Below are 25030 nucleotides of genomic sequence, written 5' to 3'. Positions count from 1 at the left end.
CCCCCCCTTGTCCCTCTCCCTGCCGCTGGGGGGGCCCGGCAGTCCAGTATGCGAGCCCCCTCCCCCCCTCCCCCCCCCCCCCCCCCCCCCCACTATGATGAAAATAACAATCTATGATTAAGTAAAATGAGTAAAATGTTGAGTCCACAGTATGCGAAGTATATATTTGCATATTCCCTGCTCTTAAAAATGAGGAACGCGGATATAAAAATAGTTCACAGCTAGCATTCTCTCAGCACTCACATGTTGCAAGAACAAAGCTAAGGACATTGCATACATCCATCCTTTATTCCACAGGATCCTAGGAAATACAATTTATAAACCTGCTCTAATTTTAGACTGCTTGTCTTACTCATGCTATAAAAGAATATGGCAATGCAAGGTGAAGATACAAAGTACCAAATGAATCTATAAACATCACAGAAAATCTAATGAAGAGCTCAGCTTACAGACTGTTTGCCTCATAATGAATGTAGAAATTCTCCCTTCAAAGGAGAAAGACACACATAGATACAGATGACTGTATGAATACTAAATAGAGAATGAATATTGGCTTAGCAGTCAGATTAGGATTTATTTCTCTGAATACCGTAGCTGAATAGATGGGAGGATAATAACCTGATAACAAGGTGTCTGGAACAAAATGACTGTCAAAATTAATCATATATAATAAAGAGGCTAGTTGACACACACCAGAGTGCAGGGGGTGTCCACAGGTCACCTGAGCCATACCTCTACAGCACCCCTGACAAACTACCCCTCACAAAGGCTTCCAGTAGTGGGTTAGTCAGCATTCCACAAGAATTAATGCATAAATAATGTTAAAATAATATTAACACTGTACCTTAATTGTACTTCAATTAAAAAAAAATAATTTTAGGGGCATCTGGCTGACTCAGTTAGTGGAGCAGGTGACTCTTGATGCCTGGATTGTGAGTTCCAGCCCCATTTTGGAGGTAGAGATTACTTAATAAACTTAAAAAAAAGAGATTTTTAAAATATTTTAAAGAATTAATGCATAATAAATGAATAAAAAATACACTTCCAGTGTCCAAAGATGGAGAATCAGTTTTCTATTATTCAAGCTGAAAGGGAAGTGATACATACTGAATGCCATCTCAGCCTAGTACTAGGTATATATTGTGTTATAATTCTCACAATGATGTCTTTGAGGCTGACACTATCCCCACTTAATTCATTAAAAAATTAAACTCAGGAGCACCCAGGTGGCTCAGTTGGTTGAGCATCCAACACTTGATTTTGGCTGAGGTCATGATCCCAGGGTCGAGGGATTAAGCCCCCTGTCCGGCTCCATGCCGAGCATGGAGCCTGCTTAACATTCTCTCTCTCCTTCTGCCCCTTCCCTGCGTATGTGCACGTGCAAGCTCTCTCTCTCTCTCAAATAAAAAAAAGAAAGAAACGAAAAGAAAACTGAACTCAGATAGCTTACTCACTCGTCACCTCAGTTGTTAAGTGGCAAAGCCAGAATGTGAATCCACACTTATTGGAAAAAACAGGGGTGAGGGGGAAGTTGGCAGAATGAATATAGAGGTGATGTTACACAACCCAACCACCTTCATCACCTAGTTATCTGACAAACATTTACAGCTAAGAAACAGATATCCTTTATTTTACTCTGAACCGAAATTAAAATGAGTCTGAAGAGGTGTTTTTCTACATACTGCCAGTCCTTTTTAAAGAGATTCTCTGGACTCAGAGAGTAAGCAGAGATGTACATGTCTTACTTTAAAAGACAGACAGGCATCCAAACATGAATTTCTCACAACGAAACTCCATCAGTAGATTTCTTCCACACAAACCAAACTCAAGAAAAGCAGGAAATGATGATATTCAGTGCTCTTAGTGCTTTCTATTAATTTTTTTCCTTCTATCTGCTCACTATTCCTGAGTGTATAGCCATTTTTCTCAGAAATACAGTGACCTTCTATCATCTTAGCACAGTTCACAAGTGACACAATTTTCCTTAGTTGTCAACAGTAAACTAATTTTCCTTTAAGGTTCTGGATGCAATATATATCAAGGGATGTAAAACTTGGCCAAGCTTTTTAAAAACCTCTCAATAACCAAAGAAAGGCCATTTCTGCATGTAAGTAGACTTATGACATTGTGATAGACCATGTAAGTCTAGGGAAGGCTGTCAAATTTAAACTGTCCTAATAACACATAATTAAGTCACATAAATGCTCAAAGCTGATTGTCTGTATCTATCTTCCCTCCTACCTACCTACCTACCTACCTGTGTGTATTCAGGTGGATATTAGAGTAATTGGCTTTCATCTTCTACTTCTTCTGTAGCTCATATATTCAGGGGTTAAAGACTGTTCAATAAAAATAGGAAGACAAGCCATGGTTTTTTGTTTTTTGGGTGTTTTTTTTTTTTTTAAAGAATTAGTTTAATCTTTAAATTCCAACAGCATGACCAATTACTTTCCCAATAAAAACACCTTTAAAAAGCTAGATTTAGGGGCGCCTGGGTGGCTCAGTCGGTTAAGCGTCCGACTTCGGCTCAGGTCATGATCTCACGGCTCATGAGTTCGAGCCCCGCGTCAGATTCTATGCTGACAGCTAAGAGACTGGAGCCTGCTTCGGATTCTGTGTCTCCCTCTCTCTCTCTCTGCCCCTCCCTTGTTCATGCTCTGTCTCTGTCTCAAAAATAAATAAAACATTAAAAAAAAATTTTTTTTTAAAGCTAGATTTAAAGTCTGGACTTAAAATGTTTAATAGACAGTGCAGGCCAGGGAGGGCCGCAGTCATATACCAGAACTCATGGCTACAGGGCCAGAGCCAAGTGAACCCACCACGGGAAAGCCCTTTAAGATCCTAGGAACTTTAGATGCCGAAAACATTCCCTGGGCGTGGGATTCAATATTATATGAATGGCTCTTTAGGATCTGTTGTGGCTGGCCTTGAACATCTTTTGTTAACTAGTAGATTTAGGAGATAATGTGATATTGGTGTAGGAGGATTTATCTCAGTGGCTTTAGGATGCTGGTTCCATTGTAGGTATAACTATACAAGCTAAAAACCCAGGAGACAATTGCCAGAAAGAAAATTAAAAATAAGATTTTATATGAAAGTACCCACCTTGCTCCTGACCTGAAAGAAAACAAACCAATGGCAACAGCAGCAACTGAGCAAAGTCTCAAGCACAGAAAACCCAAATAAACCACATTGGAGTCAGTGTGAACAAAGCTAAGTCAGCTATATTAAACACTGTATGTACCATAGGCTTTCAATCAAGTAAATAAAGTGTGTGTAAAAATAAATAAACAAAAATAAATAAATAAACTAAAATAAATAAGATGTTTGATACCACTGTGCTGAGAAGTAAGGAATCCTCAAAGAACAAAAACTGAATGAAAACTGAACCTCAGGAATTACGCAAGCACCGAAGCCATATTCTGCCCTGAAGCTATCTACCAAACCTTAGGGACCTTAGAATTCCATTTTTATGGCTGCAAGGAACACCAAAGACAGAAGATGAGGCCTAGACCCACCCAAAGTAGCCAATCCAGCAGGAGAGTCCATTCAAAGCTGAGACCCAAATTACTGTATCTTCACTGAGAGGTTAAAAAAAGAGGTTAAGGGGCGCCTGGGTGGCTCAGTCGGTTGAGTGACCGACTTCAGCTCAGGTCACGATCTCATGGTTCGTGAGTTCGAGCCCCACGTCGGGCTCTGGACTGATGGCTCAGAGCCTGGAGCCTGCTTCCGATTCTGTGTCTCCCTCTCTCTCTGCCCCTCCCCCGTTCATGCTCTGTGTCTCTCTGTCTCAAAAATAAAAATAAACATTAAAAAAAAAAAAAAAGAGGTTAAGTCTGCCATGCAGAAGAGGTCAGCAAGAAAAGTGGCACTGGGAGAAGGGGGAAAACAATTATCCTAAGAATCCATAACCGTAAGCCAGCCTTCACACATTTGTGACATCATGTCTAAACAGGAAAGCGCTAGCCAACGCCAACTCATTTCCTCTAAAAAAAAAATCCTTTTCTCCCTATCTCCATACTTCGCAAGCTTATTTCCTACTGCTGCTCCTCCAGTGTTCCATCCTTCTCCTGCCTCTCTCCCTTCCTCAACAATATCCCTCTCTTCTATCCTATGACTTTTAATAAACATCTACTGAATTATTATATATGCTTTGAATTACACCAGATCCTATAGCAAGGTTTAAGCCCTGATCTTCCCTAACAAGATATGGGGAAAAGAAGAGCTAGGAAGAGAAGATACATAACAATTACTGTGAAGTGAAATTGTATGGTACTGATCATAAATACCAAAGGGGGCATATCCCTAAGACTAGGATAGTTGAACAAACCTTTTCAGAAGGGCAGGCCTTGAAAGATGGGTAGAAATTTGGCTGCAATTCACTTCTAGACCGTAAGGCTCACAAAAGAGGGGCCCACGTGAGTCTGGTTCACTGCTCTATGTACCCCCTATCATAGGTGGCCCTCAATAACTGTCTTAGGAGTACGCAAATATTTAAAAACCTTTTGACAGCAACCATCAAGATGGAATCCAATGTTCTAAGGACCAGTTCCTGCCTACCTGTTCAACCTCATCACCTGCCACACAACCCACCCTCACACTCTGCTCCAGCCATTCCAAACTACCCAAATTCCCAAACCCACAGAGATGTTTCAAGTCTCTGTACTTCTCTTAATACATGTTATATACCTTTTCCAGCTTCATCTAATAAATTCTTAATTCTTCGAGAGTCAGTTCAAGCATGAGGCTCTTTGTGAAGCCTTCTCTGATCTCTCAGGTTTAGATTAACCACATCCCTTCCTATCCCCTTTATGCCCTTTTTTCTACTTGTAATTTTTGCCCTTGCCCCACTGAGTTCTTCAATATCCCTAGCACCTGGCACGGTGACTGAAACACAGCAAGCATTCTAAAAACAATTTGTATTAAATATCAAATTGAGTAGCAAATATAAAGTCAAAGGTAAAACTGGGAACAATTAAAGACTTTCCTAATGCAAAAAAGGGACATGATATAAATGGTATTTAGAAAAACCAATCCAGGGGCGCCTGGGTGGCGCAGCTGGTTAAGCCTCCAACTTCGGCCAGGTCACGATCTCGCGGTCCGTGAGTTCGAGCCCCGCGTCGGGCTCTGGGCTGATGGCTCTGAGCCCGGAGCCTGTTTCCGATTCTGTGTCTCCCTCTCTCTCTGCCCCTCCCCCGTTCATGCTCTGCCTCTCTCTGTCCCAAAAATAAATAAAAAACGTTGAAAAAAAAAATTTAAAAAAAAGAAAAACCAATCCAGTACTAACATAGAGGGAGAGGGAACGAAGGCCAAGAATGAGTCTGCAAGTCAGGGACAACCCTTCAGACATGAAATGACAGTGACAGTAGCCTTAAGTAACTGGGGGCTGGTCATATAGAAAGAAGGACAGACCTACCCTGTCATTGTCTGTTGCTCAACAGCAGTCCTGTCCAAAACATTCTCTGACAATATAAATATTCTCTAGTTGCACTGTCCAAAATGGCAGCCATTAGCTACACATGGCTTCTGAGCACTGCCAATGTGGCTAGTGAACCTGAAGAACTGAATTTTTTATGTCTTTTCTTTTACTTATTTAAATTTAAATAGTCACAGATAGCTAGTGGCTACTATATTAGCACAGCTCTGGCTAGCAGTTATAAGTGACAAAATCACAGATGTTTTTAATTAATAAAAGGAAGCACTTTGCGGCAATTACAGATCCTAACAATGGAATGCATTCTCTCTCAAAGTAATTTCAGAAAGTTCCCAAGGGAAGAGGAAGTAACTCTTTTGGATACAATCTTGCAATGAATTCCAGCATTAGGATGAGTGGAGAGCTAGCCTAAGAAGAATCACATTATTTTATACCTGGAAAGGCTTCAAAGATCAGTTTACATGGAAAGAATCCTTAGTTCGGAAGTCAGATGAGCTGTCGAAGTGACAGAGGAGAAACTAAAAGCCAGATCTTAAAACATCATATTCTGTTAATTGTCTTGATTGTGGTAATTTCACAGGTGTATACATGTGTAAAATATCATCGCACACTTCAAAATATGAGTAAATACTGTAGGTTAATTATTCTTCAAAAAAGCTATTAAAAAAAAAAAAAGGAAAGAACACTACATGCACCACTCTACCATCCTCTGTAAACTCTTCAGTTCTATCTCATAAGAGTGGTTGTGAGGAATAAACTAGTTCATATACTTAAAGACTTAGTACAGGGCTTGGTACAGAGCTAGCACTGTAGAAATGTGAACTGCATTATCCTTATCAGATACTAGAATTCTGCCCTACTGACCAGTTGCAGAAATATAATGGAAAGAAGAGTGGGAGGGATTTGGAGTTACAAACTCTACATCATAGGTCTGGCTCTTGGGCAATGTGAGTCACAAGTCTTTGTAAAATGAGTTAGTTAGCTGAACAAAATAATCTCTAAAGGGCCTTTCGAAACTAAAGATTTCGGACATGGCCTAGGATAAGAGTGGGAGGAATGGATGTACATGGGACCCTTAAGGAAGAACTGGTAAGATTTAAGAACTGGCTAGATGCACAGTATCATGGAAAACAATGAGTCAATTATGAACACACAGTTTCAAGCTTTGGATGACTCAAGTTTTAAGTAAAGAGAGGAACATGTCAACTCAGTAGATGTATATTATTTTAATAAACCTGTAGGTTCTCCATGGAAATGAATATTCATGACCTTCTGGATACAAATGTCAACCAGTACATTTAAAATGTGTGCTAAAACCAAAATCTCTTCCTATAAGATTTTAAGGCTATTTTAAAATGAAATTCCTACAGATAGTTATAATATGTTTAGTATATTTAATAACACTCATTGCAAAGTATCAATTTTTTTTTTTAAATCAATGCACTCATCAGTCACCAAGAGATTAATCTTTTGATCAGCTCTTTTGATGAGGAAACAACTTTACCCGAGAGTTACAGAGTTGCCTCTAGATGTTATAGCAGAACTCCCGGACAAAGCATTTCAAACTTTTCTCTTACACACTAACTTCTTCATAAGCTCAATTTCAAAGAGCTAAACTACAATATTACATCTCATGCACTATATCAAATGCATTTTCGGTATACGCTCCCACAATAAATGGTTGTGTGTGCATCTAAGCCATCTTTTAGAGAATCATGGGTTTCATTGGTGTGACATCAAAAAGAGTGCCTAGATCACAATGAAGAGCATACTTTGCAAGACTCTAACTTAACTCATTTCATACATGTGATCAGTCCAGCAAAGTTCTGCTGACAGTGTGATGGGCTCTATTCCACTACACTGTACTGATGTCACATTCCTGGACAAAAATATAACGACCACAGTTGTTCATGAAATCCTCACTTATGTTTCATAGACTGAAAAAAATCCTGCCAACTTTTGATGATCCTTCAAGGGCAACATTTCAAATACAATATCCTTCTCTGGACACTGAGTAATATTTCACTTGTAACTGACTGCTTGGTCAACATTTGGGTCAAATCCCAGAACAAAACATTTTTTTAAATAAAATTGTTTATGAAATGTTGCAGTTGAAGACTATGTGCAGACCTACTTAAACATAGCCAAAATGGACGAATTTATGACTAGATAAAATGAAAAATGTCATTGATTAGCCTAGAATGGCAACATAAAAAATGCTTAGTTGTAAGGCAAAGTAAATGATATGCTGAAATATATTGCAGAAAAGAATCAAGACCACTTGGGGAATGAGTCACTTACAAGTCATATTTTCCAGATCTTAGTTAACCTTTCTGTTTGGAAACTTAATTTTACCTCATAGAATAGAATTCTCTCTAAAACACATCATATGGTCCTTCCTTTTTAAAATGGCACATAAGGCAGGGGGTGGAGGGTGCCTGGGTGGCTCAGTCGGTTGAGCATCCAACTCTTGATTTCAGCTCAGGTCATGACCCCAGGGTCTTGGGATCAAGCCCTGCCTCAGGCTCTGCACCTAGCATGGAGCCCTGCCTCAGGCTCTGCACCTAGCATGGAGCCTGCTTAAGATTCTCTCTCTCTCCCTCTGTCCCTCTTCCCCACTGTGCACTCACTCTCTCTTTCTCTCTCTCTAAATTAAAAAATAAAATAAAATAAAATGGCACTTAAGGAATGTTACTTTTTCTTTTCTTAATAATTAATAATTATGAACATTAGTCACTGTGCTGTGATAAAAAACGTAGCCATAAATGCAAGTTTATATAATATAGGAATAAGGGAAGAAATGTGACTTTCGCTATAACAACTGCATCAAATTCGATTTCCCATAAAAAGAAAAAACAACTCCTAGTGACATCTTTTTTGTTCACTTTTTGTTAACCAGTTTTCCATAAAAGTATAATGAAGCACAGGAAACCGTATAATATCCTAAGTAGTGTAATGTAATTACCTTTCTACAAAATTAAACAGTGGGCTGAATCCTGATGCCATCTTACTTCAAATGCTCTCACTATCCTCTGGAAAAGGCAACTTTTCTCCCCATAACTATCAATGATGTTAAAGTCATCCTTGCCTTTCAAAACTTTACCCAATTTCATAAATTAGAAGCTCACCCCCCCTCTTCCTCCTTTGCACTACGTTCATTTATGGAGTATACCTCACGTCATGTCAAAAATATGCAATGGCATGAATGGGGGAGACTCAGTCTACACAGTTTTCATTTTACTGAATACAGAGGAAAACATGTCTGCTAAATGGGGTGTCAGGTATTCATTTTCTCCAAGGTTCACTGTGTATTCATTTCGAAGAGAACTCCACCCTTAGGCAATGCTATTAGGAGAGATTCAAAGTCCATATGGCATCTGAGTAGGATCAATTTTTCTCCTAACTGCTGTAATATTCCTTTTTTTTTTTTTTTTTTTTTAAGTAGGCTCCACACCCATCATGGAGCCCAAGGTGGGACTTGAACTCAAGACCTTGAGATCAAGGCTTGAACTGAGTTCAAGAGTCAGATGTTTAACCGACGGAGCCACCCAGGCACACCTGCAATATTCTACTTTTTGAAAAACTCTTGTACAGAAGTTAAGTCAGATAAAAGTTGCTACTGAAATGGAGAACAGATGGAGTTCTAAAAGTGCATGTAGAAAGGCCTCAATAAACCTTAACTGTTCTTATTCAACAAATATGTACTAATTATTTACTATTTTCCGGGCACTATGCTAAGTAGAAAGAAGCTTAAAAACAAACAAAACAAACAAACAAAAACAGCTCTCAAGGAGCTCCAGTCTAGAGAATCTATAGTCTTAGTGAAAATAAAGATGGTTCAGTAGGCTAAATCTGCTCATAAAAATCTTTTATAATCCAAAAGCATTAAACCAAAACTATTGGTCAGAAAAAGCGAGAGTCTGTTTTTCAGTTCTGTTACTTAAGAAATACCATGGTATAGGGGTGCCTGGGTAGCTCAATCAGTTGAGCATCTGACTCTGGCTCAGGTCATGATCTCATGGTTCATGAATTCCAGCCCCATGTCAGTCCCACTGCTGTCAGCACAGAGCTGGCTTGGGAGCCTCTGACCCATTCTCTCTCTGCCCCTCTCCTGCTCACACTCTCTCTCTCAAAAATAAACGTTAAAAAAAAAAAAGAAAGAAAGAAAAGAATTACCATTGTACAGAAAAGTAAACTCCTTACATGTAATAAAACAACTAATCTATCATATGTCAGCTTTAAATCCCATAGCAGAATATATATATATATATATACACACACACACACACACACACAAAATTTGATTTAACATGCCCTTGCTTGTTTCATAGCCTTGCATTACCTAAAGTCCTGAAAGAATATAAATGGTCTAAGTCTCAGTTGGCATACACAATATAAATGAATCAATTATCATACTGACTGAATATTTTCCTTACTTTCTCCCTTTGAATAATGTACAGATGTTCATTTTATCTAAGATTAGCATATGCTTATGTATTTCTATCCTAAAATAACAACAACAAAATTGAGACATTAATTTCAACTAAATTACCTAGCTTAGTAGTATTTACTGCTGCACAAACTAACATTCTCTCCACTGTATTCTGGCCTAGCTTGTTACTACATAGAGGTACCCTTGAAGGAAACAGACTCCAGAAAGGTGTGGGAGCTTCTTGTAATGACATATGCACACATGTTAAGAGTCGTTTTATGCCTTCATGAGTGTGCTACTCCACCAAGTACAGATCACTGCTTCTCCACCCAGAGTGACGAAAACCACTGCCTCCCCCCCCACGGCCCTTCTTATCCAAGGGGGACAGGTCCCAGGGCCCCAGTGGATGTGAGAAACCACAGTAGAACCAAACCCTTTTCTCTCTCTCAAAATATCTTACTGTACTGTGCTCACCCTCCTTTGTGGTGATGTGAGATGATAAAATGCCGGTGTGATGAGAGGAAGTAAGGTGCCTGATGCAGGCATCGTGATGTAGCATTAGGCTTCTTCTAACCTTCTGACAATTGGTCAGAAGGAGGATTATCTACTTCCAGGCCGCAGATGACTGAAAGTAACCGAAACCATTGAGATGGAGACCATGGAGAAGGGAGAGTACTGTTCACACATACGCACATGTGCACGTACTCACGCCATACATACTCTTGTTATGGTGAAAGGACCATGGGCTTTGGAATCAGACACACCTAAGGTCAAACCCCTTCTCTGTAACTCCGAAGTCTGTAACCAAGTCCAAGTTCATCTGTGTTCAAGTGTTCCTTCACTACAAGAGAATCTGTTTTTGTTTTGATTTGTTTGGCAACTTTTGCTAAGAAGAATCATTCCAAAAGCCCAGGGAAACCAAGTATCAAGGTACCCAAGATTTTTCTCTTTTCAAAATGCTTCCCTAGGAAACCTGCAAGGTATGTGTAGCAAAGGCAGTGGGAGGCGCTGACAGAGGTGTGTGGTTTCTACTTTCATTTATATTTTAGGTACTTTTGTACATGCATATTATGTATTATAATAAAAAATAATACAAAATGTAAAAATGTCTCTCCACCTATTGCCATCCTTAGGAAAATGTATTTTCTACCAAATGTGGAAAAAAAAAAAGGCTTTCTTCATGTACTCAATAGGACAGAGGATAAATAATTTTCTATTTTGCATGTCATTTGGCACAATTTACTCCAACTCATCAATGAAGGAATTTTTTTTAAACAAAGAAAGTTTGCATTAGTTTCCAAAGAGGCTTCTCAGATTAAAACACAGACAAAATATTAAAATACTTGTAAGCCACTTGTGATAAAATCATGGCAACCTACATAAAACAAATCACTTTCTAAATAGGTAATATAAATTACAATGATGACCTCTTTTTAAATTCAAAGGTGAAAAGAAATTGTATAATCTGACACCCTAATAATTTGTGATATTCCACATCCAGAAGTAAAGGGGAGAAAAAGAAACCACCTCAACCAAGAAGTTACTATTACCTGTAAAAAACTAAACTGAAAAGGAGTATCTCAGCCAAGAACTTCATGCCCGCATCAAACAAAATCTGCTACATACCTTCCCTGATACAGTCTCCGGCAAGAGCAAAGAGCTGCGGTGAGCGCTCCTCCAGCAACTGCTGGTGAATACTCACACACCTCAAAGTCCACCATGGCAAGCTCTAGGGAAAAAAAGAACCATGTAAACTGACAGTAAAGGTCCCTCTGGAAAACAATTTTTCCACTAACTGAAATTAGTGTTTAGAATTTTTTTTAACACTTGCGAAATTAAACTTACTCTTCGACAAACTTATCCACCCACTGCTCTGTCTTTGATGATGATACTCACATCAGCTTCTCCCTCTTTCGCAAGAACCCCTCTGCTCCATTCTCTCAGAGCCTGTATTTTAAATCAGCTGGGCTTCCTGATGCCGTTTAGAACTTACGACCTCGTCCTTTAAAACGTCTGCTGCTGTCAGCACCCTTCTCCTCCATGGCACCCCCTCAGCGCCATAAACCAGGCAGCAACTCGCCCAGGAGAACTCCAGCAAGAACCTCCCAGAGGCAGGGAGTGCGGTGGGCATAGGGCGGCGGTGATGTTTTCTCTGCTCTGAACTTCTAGCGTATTATTTGTACTACCTCCTTTGCAAACACAGTCCACTGATTCACGTAGGTCATCCCTAGCTTTCAGTGTCGCCCACCATCTACCCAATAAGGTAAGAAATCACGTCCTGCCCATCTCTAGGTCCTCCTCAGAGCAATATATTTTGCACAAACTACACTGCAAAGAATACCCTGGATTCAAATATTCCCCAAAACTAAGAAAATCCCTTCCACACCCTGTGAGACCCTTCCATGAAGCCTTCTCCCACAAGTGTGGCACATATTAGTCTCTTCCTTCTCTGAACTTCTACACTGTTCCTAGAAGTTAGCACTGCATCAGGTGCTTGTTTTTCAAGAGTATAACTCTACCTGGTCCAAACATTCTTGAGGATAGAGACTGAATTTCATACAGTGTCTTGACTGTGGCTGAGAACACAGTAGGTTTTTCTCTATTGTCTGATGCTGTTCTCACTTGATCACTATTTCAAAAAAACTTGATCCTTGGGGCGCCTGGGTGGCTCAGCTGGTTGGGCATCTGACTCCTGGCTTAGGCTCAGGTCAAGATCTCATGGTTTGTGAGTTTGAACCCCGGATCAGGCTCTGCACTGACAGAACAGAGCCTGCCTGGAATTGTCTCTCGCTCTCTCTCTCTGCCCCTCCCCCGCCATGCTGTCCTCTCTAAAATAAACATTAAAAAAATAATAAAAATAAAAATAACTTGTTCCTTATTTAAAAAGAAAGAAAACAACAAACAACAAAAAGCCAATACAACAGTATGTACAGTGAAGAGTGAAAGTCTCTCTTCAGCTGACTCAGTGCCATTCTTCTCCCCTGGAAACATCCATGACAAAGGCTTATAACCTTCTGGATCTTCCACTATGCGTATATGAGTGTATGTGTACATGTGTGAAGAGTGTATGGGTGAGTTTGCAAGTTAGAAGTATTAAATATTTTTGATAGGTTCACTAAAATATTAAGTATGACCATGCATTGAATCATCTAAATTAAATATTATAACTATGCTATTTTGAATATACTGCATGAAAGTATAAGAAATCAATTTTTCCTTTTTTTTTTTAAAGCAGTATCTACTGGGGCACCTGGGTGGCTCAGTCGGTTAAGCATCCTATTCTTGATGTTGGCCCAGGTCATGATCTCACAGTTTGTGGGATCAAGCCCTGCATGGGTTTGGGTTCTGCGCTGACAAAGCATGGAGTCTGCTTAGGATTCTCTCTCCCTCTCTCTGCCCCTCCCCAGCTCACATTCTCTCTCTCTCTCAAAATAAACATTTTAAAAAATAAAAGCAACATCTACTAATAGAAGATCATGCTTAACTATCAAAAGCATCTTTTTTTTTAACTTGAACTTAATGTCTTCATTTGATTAAGGGGTAAACTGCCTGGTTCCCTCCTACACTGCTCCACAGCACATTGCTCCAACAATGGTGCGGTCACAAATGAATTTTGATTCTGTAACAAAATCCTTCTTAATTACGGATGCTGTTTCCTTAGTCCTTGTGAGGAAAGGTAGAATTATCTAATAGAGAGAAGTTTCACATCATGTTTCATTTACTTCCCAGATGTGTTGCCTCATTTTCCTTCTTTTCTATCACTAAGGGTAACGACAGGCTACATTTCGATTATCTATCCCTGAACTGCCATCAGCAATAAGTGACTCAGGTTTGGCAGCCCACCCTTCCTTTTTTAAACGTGGGAATTCAGACAGAGCGAGTCAAAGAAACTGTCCTTTTAAGAAAACCTACGAGGGGCGCCTGGGTGGCGCAGTCGGTTAAGCGTCCGACTTCAGCCAGGTCACGATCTCGCGGTCCGTGAGTTCGAGCCCCGCGTCGGGCTCTGGGCTGATGGCTCAGAGCCTGGAGCCTGTTTCCGATTCTGTGTCTCCCTCTCTCTCTGCCCCTCCCCCGTTCATGCTCTGTCTCTCTCTGTCCCAAAAATAAATAAACGTTGAAAAAAAAAATTTAAAAAAAAAAAAGAAAACCTACGACATCAGGGGCTCAGTCAGTTGGGCGTCTGACTTTGGCTCAGGTCATGATCTTGCAGTCTGTGAGTTCGAACCCCACATCAGGCTCTGCACTGACAGCTTGGAGCCTGGAGCCTGCTTCAGATTCTGTCTCCATCTCTCTCTGCCCCTCCCCTGCTCTCACTGGGTCTCTCTCTCAAAAATAAAATAAAAACATAAAAAAATAAATTTAAGAAAACCTACATCATCAGATGCTGAACCTTTAAAAATTAGATCTATAAGTTAACTCTTAACCCCAAATCTTTATCTGGGGTGAGAGGGAGTGTGAAAAAAATAAAGAAAGCATAGCCTATTTTTCTACTAGAAAATAAAAGTGCCCTTATCTGTTTGCCAAGAATTGCTTAATAGAAAATCTGAGGCATTAATAAAAAAAGACATTTGAAGCCTCACTCTAGTTTCTAGATCCTGTCTCCTGATTTTAGCACTTATGACAGAATGTTCTGATTAGGAAGTCACACTAGTCAATAACCTCCTAAAAGGAAGGAAGCATAAGTGTACTCAAAAGGCACCCAATAAATCTTTGCCAGCTTGGCCCATTTTTAAAATAATTATAAATAAGGGAAACTGATATTCCAGAGAAATTTACTAGCATAACGTCACACAGCTGTTATGCGGCTGAGCCAGACAAACTCTGGTCTGATTTCGAAGCCAAGACTCTTTTTACTCAACATTTACATATTACTAATACTAGTCTATATACTTCACAGATTAGGGGGTTTGGGGAAAATCACCTTCTTTTATAGTTCCACAAAAATATCATTATAAACAACTTGATATATTCTTCATGAGTACGTCTATTCAAAGCTAACTTGAAAAGGTTAAAATTAACTTGGTTAAGTATGGGACACTTCTTTACTATTTTATCTTCATTTATCAAAGAAGTCATTTTTATATCATCATTTAGAAAATGACATATTACAGGGGCGCCTGGGTGGCTCAGTCGGTTAAGCATCCGACTTCAGCTCAGGTCATGATCTCGTGGTCCGTGAGTTCGAGCCCCAAGTCAGGCTCTGTGCTGACAGCTCAGAGCCTGGAGCCTGTTTCAGATTCTGTGTCTCCCTCTCTCTCTGACCCTCCCCCGTTCATGCTGTCTCTCCCTGTCTCAAAAATAAATAAACGTTAAAAAAATTTTTAAAAAAATTTAAAAAAAGAAAATGACGTATTATAGACCCAAAGAAGAAAGAACTTTCCTGTTTTCATTGAAAGGAAAGATTTCAGCACAGAGTGATCTCTGCATGGTGATGGGTAACAAGACAACAGGGTTGTAAGCCCAAGTCAAAAGTTGTTTAGAACCTGCCAAGAAATTCAGGTAACTTGTCTCTCCAACCCCACAAAGTATGACATTTACAACCAGCCGTTCAAATATTTACTTGTTCTCCTAACTTGATAGTACATATATCTTTTTTTAAAAGATGCTTAACGGGGCGCCTGGGTGGCGCAGTCGGTTAAGCGTCCGACTTCAGCCAGGTCACGATCTCGCACTCCGTGAGTTCGAGCCCCGCGTCGGGCTCTGGGCTGATGGCTCAGAGCCTGGAGACTGTTTCCGATTCTGTGTCTCCCTCTCTCTCTGCCCCTCCCCCGTTCATGCTCTGTCTCTCTCTGTCCCAAAAATAAATAAACGTTGAAAAAAAAAATTTTTTTTTAAAAATAAAAGATGCTTAACTACTGGCTGATGAACGTTTTCCACCAACAAAATTTAAAACTGTCTCACTCATTTACTACTCTAGTCTCACTACAAAGAAAATGTCATCTGGCAGCCCCATGCCTCAGTGACACTTTCTTTAGAGCCAAATACTAGTCATTCTAGAAAAGAGCATTTCACTCAGATCAACTCTAGAAAAAAATTTTTATTCAGGCTAACATGACTAAACAATCAAAGATAAAGCCTTATATCTACTCTGACATCTGAAGCCCATCCAGTAAAACCCCTTCCAGTACAAGCGATTCCAATTCCTCTGGCTGTCATGACAGTCACTGAAAGAGGCAAAAACTTGCCTTCTTACCCCTACTTGGGTATGAAATACTTAGGAAAATAAGCCCTTACACAGTACAGCCCGAGTCTACATTTTGCCCACCGAAATACTGTTTTTCTTAAAAATCTTCAGCCAAAACTTGGAAATTGGGAGATTTCACATACAATTTAGATTTATCATTTCTGGGTCTACATCCTCAAGTTGCCACAATTAGAACAGGAGTCAGCAAACTACAGTCCGCAGGCCAAATCCACCCCACTCTTATTTTTGTACAGCGTAAGAACTAAGTACAGTTTTTACATTTTTAAAACACTGGAAAAAAAACAAAAACCAAAAGAATATTTTGCAACATGTGAAAAGTATATAAAATGTCAATTTCAGTGTCCATAAATAAAGCTTTATTGGTACACAGACACACACCATTCGTTTACAAACTGCCCACAGCTGCTTTCACAGCACAGTGCAGCCTGAGGAGCTACAAGGCACACTGTACAGGTGGTGACCTCCACTAACCCTCAAAAGACACGCTTGTATCTCTCTTGGAGCTCTGTCACTCCTACAGCATAGTAGCTTTCTGTGAGTAGAGCAGGTCTTCTCACTAAATTATATGTGACCTAAAGAAACAATGTAACAGACATTCAACAAATGCTCCACTAAATCCAACCCAAATGATGAACCAAGGTAGGATGTGGGCCAGGAAACAGTAATTAAGATCGACTGCAAGAATACTAAAATCCTGCCTCCTGCTCACTATCCCTACAGGAAATTCATGAAAGACCATGAAGGATGTTTTCAAACCTTTAAGATTCAGAGAATAAACATTTACATACACTCACACATACACAACATACGTCTATACAATCCTTTTAAAGGGGCTCAATATAATCTCATTTTATATTAGATGAATCTCATAAAAGGAGAAAGTTTTTGCTTATTTTCATTAGATTTTAATTTTTAACATTTTTTTAAGTTTATTTATTCCTTTTTGAGAGAGACAGCACAAGTGGCAGGGAACAGGGAGGCAGAGAGAGGGAGACACAGAATGAAGCAGGCTCCAGGCTCTGAGCTGTCAGCACAGAGCCTGACATGGGGCTTAAACTCATGAACTGTGAGATCATGACCTGAGTCAAAGTTAGATGTTCAACTGACTAAGCCAACCAGGCATCTCTATTTTCATTAGATTTTAAAGTGATAAACCTAAAGAAGACTTAGAAAACACACCAAAACACTGTCATCCCGGGGTATGAACCACCTACCGTCTTTTCTCCCCTTACCTGAATGGCTGTCAGTTTATGTCTTACATTCACTAGAATAACTCGTGCTAGTAAGAGTAGTATGGGCTTTGAGGTCAGGCTGTAGACTGATTCCCCGTCTAGAATAAGCAGATTCAGAACAACCGCATCCAGTCCTTTGACCTGAAAAAAAAAAAAAAAAAAAAAAAAAAGTAAGCCAAGATGATGTAATTTAACAAAATATTAATCTTTATAGATCTTACAATAACACATATTTTCCAGTCAATTCAACTTTGAAACAAAGGCATTAATCTATTACACAGCAATTGGCACTGGACAGAATCATAACATTATAAAGGTCCCTGGAGACCTATAAACCCAGGCTGCCCTAACAGATGGCCACCTACATGCCTATACTTTAGAGGAACAGGGAAGTCAAGAAAATGCTAGTATTGAAGAGGTTTCATGACTTTATAGATTTACTTACAACAAAATAAAAAGCATCCCTATGTTAAAGTATTTACATTAAACACATTTCACATATGCTTCATTAGCTGGCAAACGTCATTACAAAGCAGGTCTGCTCCATAATTCCTAAGCCAAACAGCCAGCTAGATCTTACATATCAAATGCTGAGTGGGTCTAAAACTATGGACCAGTAGGAACAGAAGGCTGCAAAAAAAGACATGCGTTTGGAAAATCCAGTCTTTAGCTAAACAGAGACTTTCTACAATGGACAAATCACCTGCGTTTTCTAAAATGTGCACTGTATAGTTTTGACGACTGCCACAAGACAGACAGCAGGAATGCTTACCCATTAGAAACATGGCTCCAAGTTCACAGACACAGGACAGTGTCCTTTTTCTGCCTCTTGGTAGTTTGTGGATATAGGTAAATTTTTGAACTGAAACATCATTAACTACAAAATGAAATCATAGAACCCACACCTTATAGGGTACGTGTAACGATTAAATTAAATAATCCAAATAATGCCAGTGCCTGGGTAAATACATTGTTGAAGCATTCGATACCGGCAAGAAAGAAAAAGCTGTGGGTTCACCCACTGTCCTCCCTTCATCGTCAAGAAGTGTAACAGAGGAATAAAGAAAGAGCACTACCAGACTGCAAACAAAGCTTACCGCTACCTACACTAAGGCCAGAGGAATTTTTTTTAAACCTCAATAATTAAGAAACTATTTTGAAGTTACTACAACTACCTCAATTTTAGAAGGAAACAGACACAAATGTTAAGTGCAGTCAAAAATCACACAGACGTCAGTGTCTGAACAGAGATTCCAGCCTGTTTTCCAACTCCCAAATCAGTGTTCTTCCTAGCACCCCATGCTGCCTTCCCCACGGACCGCTTCCTGCCCCTCGGCAAGGTTCAGGGCTATGTAAGCATTAGGAAGAATGCAAGCACCAGGCCAGGATCACTTCCAGCCTTCCGACTAGGACCACTACCTTATGGTGGCGTGGCTACTAAGATACAGACACTGGAAGAGGACCAGGTGTGGGGGAGACCCTCACCATGAGTTCAGTCTGAGACACGTGAGCACAAGGCGTCTTGCGAGACCCCCATGCATAGGTGCCGAATATACCAGCAAATATACTCAGTTAAGAACTTGGGAGAAGAACCTGCCTAATGTGCCAAGACTCGATATGCAGCCTCATTGAGTTCTCTGTCACACAAAGATGTCAAAATAAGGATATAACCACCCTTATTTCCCAAAGTCCAGACCAAACTGGCACACTACAAGAAGATATGACATGCCTTTAAGAAAAAGAATCTGTGGGGCACCTGGGTGCTTCAATCAGTTAAGCATCCGACTTCAGCTCAGGTCATAATCTCATGGTTCGTGAGTTCAAGGCCCCCATCAGGCTCTGTGCTGATGGCTCAGACCCCACTTCACACCCTCTGTCTCCCCCTCTCTCTGACCCTCTCCCGCGCTCCCCCACTCTCACACACACTCAAGAATATATAAATATTTTAAAAAAAAAGAAAAATAATCCATATTCTAATCACTTTGAAATGAGAAACATAACTAACCATTCTAGCACACGTTTAGATCATTCTCTTGCAAATGAAATCCCTAAACAGAAGCAGCAAACAAGTAATTTACTAGGGTAACAAATAAAAAATTATACAAAGAGATAGAGACAGCCCATGATATACCACCTGGGTATCATAACCTCTGATACTCAAAGCAGGGGTTGGTTACTAAACCTCCTACTCTTCAATTCAAAACTCTCGGGAGATGGTAGTAACAAGACAAATAACAAATAAATGAGTGAATGTATAAATAAATACATTTCTCTTCCCAGTGCTACCTTGCATAATCAAAAAAATGAAATGTTTTTCTATCTTCTGCTTTAGTAAATCAGCCTCTGCCTACACCCGAGATATAACACTGATATTGCAACTGAGTTCCAAATGTGTTTCCAGAGGCTTTGGGAAATTGTCCATTTTTAAAGAGGATTGTTTAGGGGCACTTAGGTGACTCAGTCGGTTAAATATCCGACCTCGGCTCAGGTCATGACCTCAAAGTTTGTGAGTTCGAGCCCACATCAAGCTCTCCGCTGTCAGCACAGCTCACGTACTGCTCAGACATGGACCTTTAGTGCTATTTCTCTGAGACCAGTTAGCATCAGAAACCAGAAAACAGTGTTAAAAATGACAAGGCCACACCACCATAAGGTAGTTGATCCTGGCCCTGTCCTTGCAGCCTTGCTAATGATTAGCATAGCCCTGAACCTTGCTGAGGGGCAGGAAGAGATCTGTGGGCAAGGAAAATGAATTTAGCTTTGGTCACTATACTCTATGACAATAAAATATATTCACAAATATTTGTGCTTCACAAGAGCCGAGAATCATGAATTACCACAGGAAAATGACTGTACTCATGTGTTTAAAAACTTCAATTCCCCCTACCTTCCAAATTCTTGGATTGCTGGAAAAGAGTATAAATTGAGTATTCCTTTTGTCTTATTTTTTTTTAAGTTTGTTTATTTACTTTGAGAGAGATCCAGTGCAGGAGGTGCAGAGAGAGAGAGAGAGAGAGAGAATCTCAAGCAGGTCCCACACTGTCAGCACAGAGCTGGACACAGGGCTTGAACTCATGAACCATGAGATCATGACCTGAGCCAAGACGAAGAGTCAGATGTTCAACAGACTGAGCTACTTCGAGGCCCCTTGAGTATGCCTTTAAAAACAACCTGACACAAACAAAGAAATAAACAAAAACAATCTGACATTACCAAGAAGAACTGAACATGTGTATACTCTAGGGCATAGCGATTCCACCCATGGAAATATACACCACAAAGGAGCTTCCCAACTTCCTGCTGGCATGGGTATACAAGTGTGTTAAAAGATCATCCCCTCAGGGGCGCCTGGTTGGCTCAGTCAGCTGAGCGTCCGACTTCGGCTCAGGTCATGATCTCATGGTCTGTGAGTTCAAGCCCCGCGTCGGGTTCTGTGCTGACAGCTCGGAGCCTGGAGCCTGCTTCAGATTCTGTGTCTTCCTCTCTCTCTGACCCTCCCCCGTGCATGCTCTGTCTCTCTCTGTCTCAAAAATAAATAATAAAACATTAAAAAAAAAAAAAGATCATCCCCTCAGTCCTCAGGGTACCCAACTAAAGCCCAAGGGCCTCCTCCATTTAGCACACTGCATCAAACAAACGCTATCATTTTTTCAGTATGCTGTGCTTTGAAATTCTTGCAAATGATTACCAGAAGATATGTTCCTAATAGCACTGTATGTAATATATTGGGGGGAAGAAAAGGAAACATACCATATGGCCAAGAGTAGAACAGACATATAAATTCTGGTCTAGTCATGCAACTGGAATACTATACAACAGTAAAAGTGAAAAATGATGTAATTTCAAAAATATATTACTGAGCCTAACAAGTCACAGAAGACGTACAGTGTATGTCATTTATTTATAAAAGTTCAAAAATTGGAAAAATTAAACAGTATGTTTCCTGGAGTTACACAGGTGCTAAAACTATGAAGAAAAGCAATGGAATGATTAACACAAAATTTATGAGCCTGGTTCATGGGAGAGGGGGGCCAGGGCTGCCATCAGGAAGCACACAGGGGACCTTCTGAGGCAGTATTTCCCAACCTTTTCCAAGGCACAGCATCCGCAGAAGATGCTATTATTAGTGGTGCCCAGCAGGAACTAGCAAATGCTGCTAACCGGTGGAGACCAGTTCACAGGCTCCCCCAACCCAGCCCAGGCCCCACACGGACACTGCAATGACACAGGGCTCAACATCTGGGGAACAGCAGTCGGGAAGCTCTGTTCTTCAATGCTGCTAATGTTTCTCAGGCTGGGTGGTGGGAACCAAGGGCTTTTATTATTTAAACTGTATACACTTTATACACTTTTTTGAATGTATGAGGTAGTTCTAATAAAAAAAAAAAAAACTAAAATCAAAGTCTCAAGGTTTCCTACAGTCTGGCCTGAATCCCATGAAGTCTGACCTTTTACTGCTACTCCAGCAAGCTCAGAGCAGCCGTTCCCACAAACACTATGCTCTTCTTCCCTCTGACTTTCTGCTCACATGGCTGCACCCAGATTGCATTTCCTCCTCTTCTCCACCTGTCCATTTCCTCATCACCCTTCAGGTTCAACTCACGCTCCACCCCCAACTAAACTGTCTGACACATCCACTTTCAATACTGGTTAATTTGGTTAATTTCAATATTCTTACAGTCCAAATCTCTCATGTAACCTACGTACGTACTTCCTTGAATTGTTACCTGACTTTACAGGTGCTTCTACACCAGTAGAGAGCAGAAAGAGGACTGGATTTGGACCCAGAAAATGTGGCTTCCAATTGCCCAGCTATAAGACCCCTGTCAAGTTTCCTTCACCACCGGGAGCCTCTGTCTTCTCATCTTTAGAATACCTCAAACTGATGGAACACATGTCAATTAAGCCCCACTCGCCCCACAGAGCCATTCTCAACACACTTATGACTTTGGTGAGTTTTTAACGCCAAAGGACTGAAGAGGCAGAAACCGTTTCATACACAGTAAGAGAGGGAGTGAGATGTTCTGCATAATAGCAAAGTTCTAGAAAAGTGAAGCAGATCTCTTTAAGTCACATAAGCTTTGGGATTTTAGTTTAATTACTTTGGATGAAAACCTCTGTAAAGTGCAGATTAAGTTCCCTTCTTAGAAGGGCGTCTGGGTGACTCAGTTGGTAGAGCATCTGGCTCTTGATCTCAGGGTCGTGAGCTCAAGCCCCATCTCGAGCATGGAGCCTGCTTTAAAAAAAAAATTCCCTTCTTAGACATGAGATACAGATGATCCTTTAACCTTTCAGTAACGATTTAGGGCCAGGATTATGAATTTCAATTACTCTACTGCAACCTAACATAGTGACTCACTACACTGACAGTACAGTGCTAATTACTGTAGCTATCAGATTGTGGCTGCTTTGGTACTTCTCTTTCCACACCACCATTAGATTATTTTTTTTAAATATATTTTATTTATTTTTTTAAGTAAGCTCTATGCCCAACACTGGGCTCAAACTCATGACCCCAAGATCAAGAGTCGCACACTCCACCAACTGAGCCAGCCAGGCGCCCCTCTACCATCAGATTATTAACACTTATCTCTAATAATTTCATTCCCCTTTCATTTGCTACTTCTAATTTTGAGAAGCTTGCTAACAGAAAACAGGTCACTTTTGCTGCAAAAGTTTCAGATGCTAAGGAGCCCTTTTTCTAGGCTTAGTGATTGATAGCTATGTCTAGATTTCTGCGGTGACTGGATAAGTCACTGTTACCACACTTCTCTTATAGAGTATGTCATACTCACCAAGCTCCATGCATATGCACTGAAAAACTGTTTCAGAATTCGAACTGTATGTTCTACTGATAACATACTAATGCCAATCAGTAATACTGTCTTTATATATGGATAATAATTGTTATCACCATGGAGCACTTCTGTGCCAGGCACTTTAAAGAAGTATTTGTAATATAAAGGAAACCACCCATGGGATCCATTCTTAAGCAGAGCAGCACAATTTACCTGCAATAAAATTAAACAGATTTCCAGTTTTGCTGCTTTGCCAGAAAAGATCTTTACGTAACTGTGGTAATATCTGCAACTGGGTGACTGGTGCAGGTGCCTGGACTTTAGTAAAAAGGGCAACTAAGAGAGCTCCATAAATTGGGAGAGTTCCATGAGGAGTCTATGACTGACAATGGAACTTCTGGAAGTAGTTGAAAATCTGACCAATGAACAAGCATTCTTACTAGGCTTTGTACAAGCTATACAGTCATGTTTTGTTTTTTTTTTTCCTACCTGCCATTAACTCCAGGTTATAAAGACTAGTTCCTAAAGAAAAAAATAGTAACACAATAGTAACCATATATGACATTTCCAAAAAGCATACCTCACTGAACTGCTGGAACAAAAAGGATGGCAAAAAATCCCGAGGTTGTAAATCAACAAGAGGCCCCGTCCAGTTACTCTGAACAAAAAGTTGCAAACTGCTTACACCAATTAGGAATATCAGCTGTTGTCTGCATAGAAGAATAAAGAAACAAATATGAACCACTGTGTAACCACAACTAATTCCATTTCAGTTTTGTTAGGAAAAATGTAAAATATTAACCAACAGTTATTGAGATTATCCAAGTATTACAAAACAAAATTTCTGAAACCTGAACAATTTATGTCTCAATGTCCAATATTACAACAGTGAGCCACATAAGGCTCTTTTAAACTTAAATTAATTACAATGAAATGAAATGTAAAATTCTGTCCGTCAGTTGCACTCCCTATTTCAAGTGCTCAAAAAGCACATGTGATTATTGGGCTGTCATACTGGACAGCACAGGTTTTCCAATGACAACTAAAACCAATGTCTTTCTAGTAAATGTACTGTCTGTTTCTCTATGAAAATTTCAAATAAAATTCTACCTTTCAGCTGCATCCAAATCTGTTGAGTAATCCAGGAATGTTACTATCTGCTTCTCAAGGTAGCTGTCAATCTTTTCTTCAGTCATTGTGGTTGAGTTAAAAATATTTTGAGTCAACGAATTTAAGAATATGGCCTCAAAGTTCCCTTCTAGCAGCAACTGTAAGAAAGATCCACTCTCTGCAATATAAAAAATTAGTCCAATAATCCAAAAGAACCATTTTTTTCAAACTGTAAATGATAACACCATTAGGTAAATCTACCACTTTAGTATGCAAAAATTTTTAAATGTATATCCTTAGAATGCCTACTGTACATTAATCACAAAGCACTGAGCAAATTCCCATCATTCTACAAACACCACCTCTTCTACAATTAGCAGCTCATCCATACAACGAGCAGCAAGGTAGAAGCTACACCCAGGAATAATATTCCTCATTAGTAAGTACAGTAAAACCTTGGTTTGCAAGCATAATTCATTCCGGAAACACGCTTGTAATCCAAGCACTTGTATATCAAAGCAAATTTCAAGAACCATTGGCTCAGTTGTGATCATGTGACATTCAGTGACACAAGACATCGTTCATTTATCAAGTCAAACTTTATTAGAAATGTTTGCTCATCTTGAGGAACACTCACAGAACTAGTTACTTGCAATCCAAGGTTTTACTGTATTGTCACCCTTCTGTTGGGAATTCAAAAAGATTCCTACTGACAAGAGAAAAGTTTCCATACACAGGGGTCTAAGGCCTTTCATAACCTGGCTCCTCCTACCCACACTATACTCCCTGAGGCACAGCTGGTTCACTCATTTTTCCCCT

General features: G+C 39.9%; 1 protein-coding gene and 1 pseudogene across 1 annotated transcript in view; one reads left to right on the top strand and one right to left on the bottom strand.

Annotated features, from left to right (window-relative positions):
• TTC27 (tetratricopeptide repeat domain 27) overlaps nucleotides 1-25030 on the bottom strand; it is a 176772-nt gene that overhangs the window by 150687 nt on the left and 1055 nt on the right. The window contains exons 2-5 of the mRNA XM_040496473.1: nucleotides 24212-24389; nucleotides 23682-23811; nucleotides 17304-17444; nucleotides 11493-11595 (exon numbers count right to left, since the gene is read on the bottom strand). Coding sequence (XP_040352407.1) covers nucleotides 11493-11595; nucleotides 17304-17444; nucleotides 23682-23811; nucleotides 24212-24389 — 552 coding nt within the window. The remainder of the gene's footprint in view (nucleotides 1-11492; nucleotides 11596-17303; nucleotides 17445-23681; nucleotides 23812-24211; nucleotides 24390-25030) is intronic.
• On the top strand, nucleotides 2760-3155 carry LOC121044327 (cytochrome c oxidase assembly protein COX20, mitochondrial-like; annotated as a pseudogene).

Source organism: Herpailurus yagouaroundi, unplaced genomic scaffold, assembly GCF_014898765.1.
Source record: "Herpailurus yagouaroundi ecotype Mexico unplaced genomic scaffold, PumYag 188, whole genome shotgun sequence".
Classification (NCBI taxonomy): domain Eukaryota; kingdom Metazoa; phylum Chordata; class Mammalia; order Carnivora; family Felidae; genus Herpailurus; species Herpailurus yagouaroundi.
This window is presented reverse-complemented; position numbering and strand designations above follow the sequence as displayed.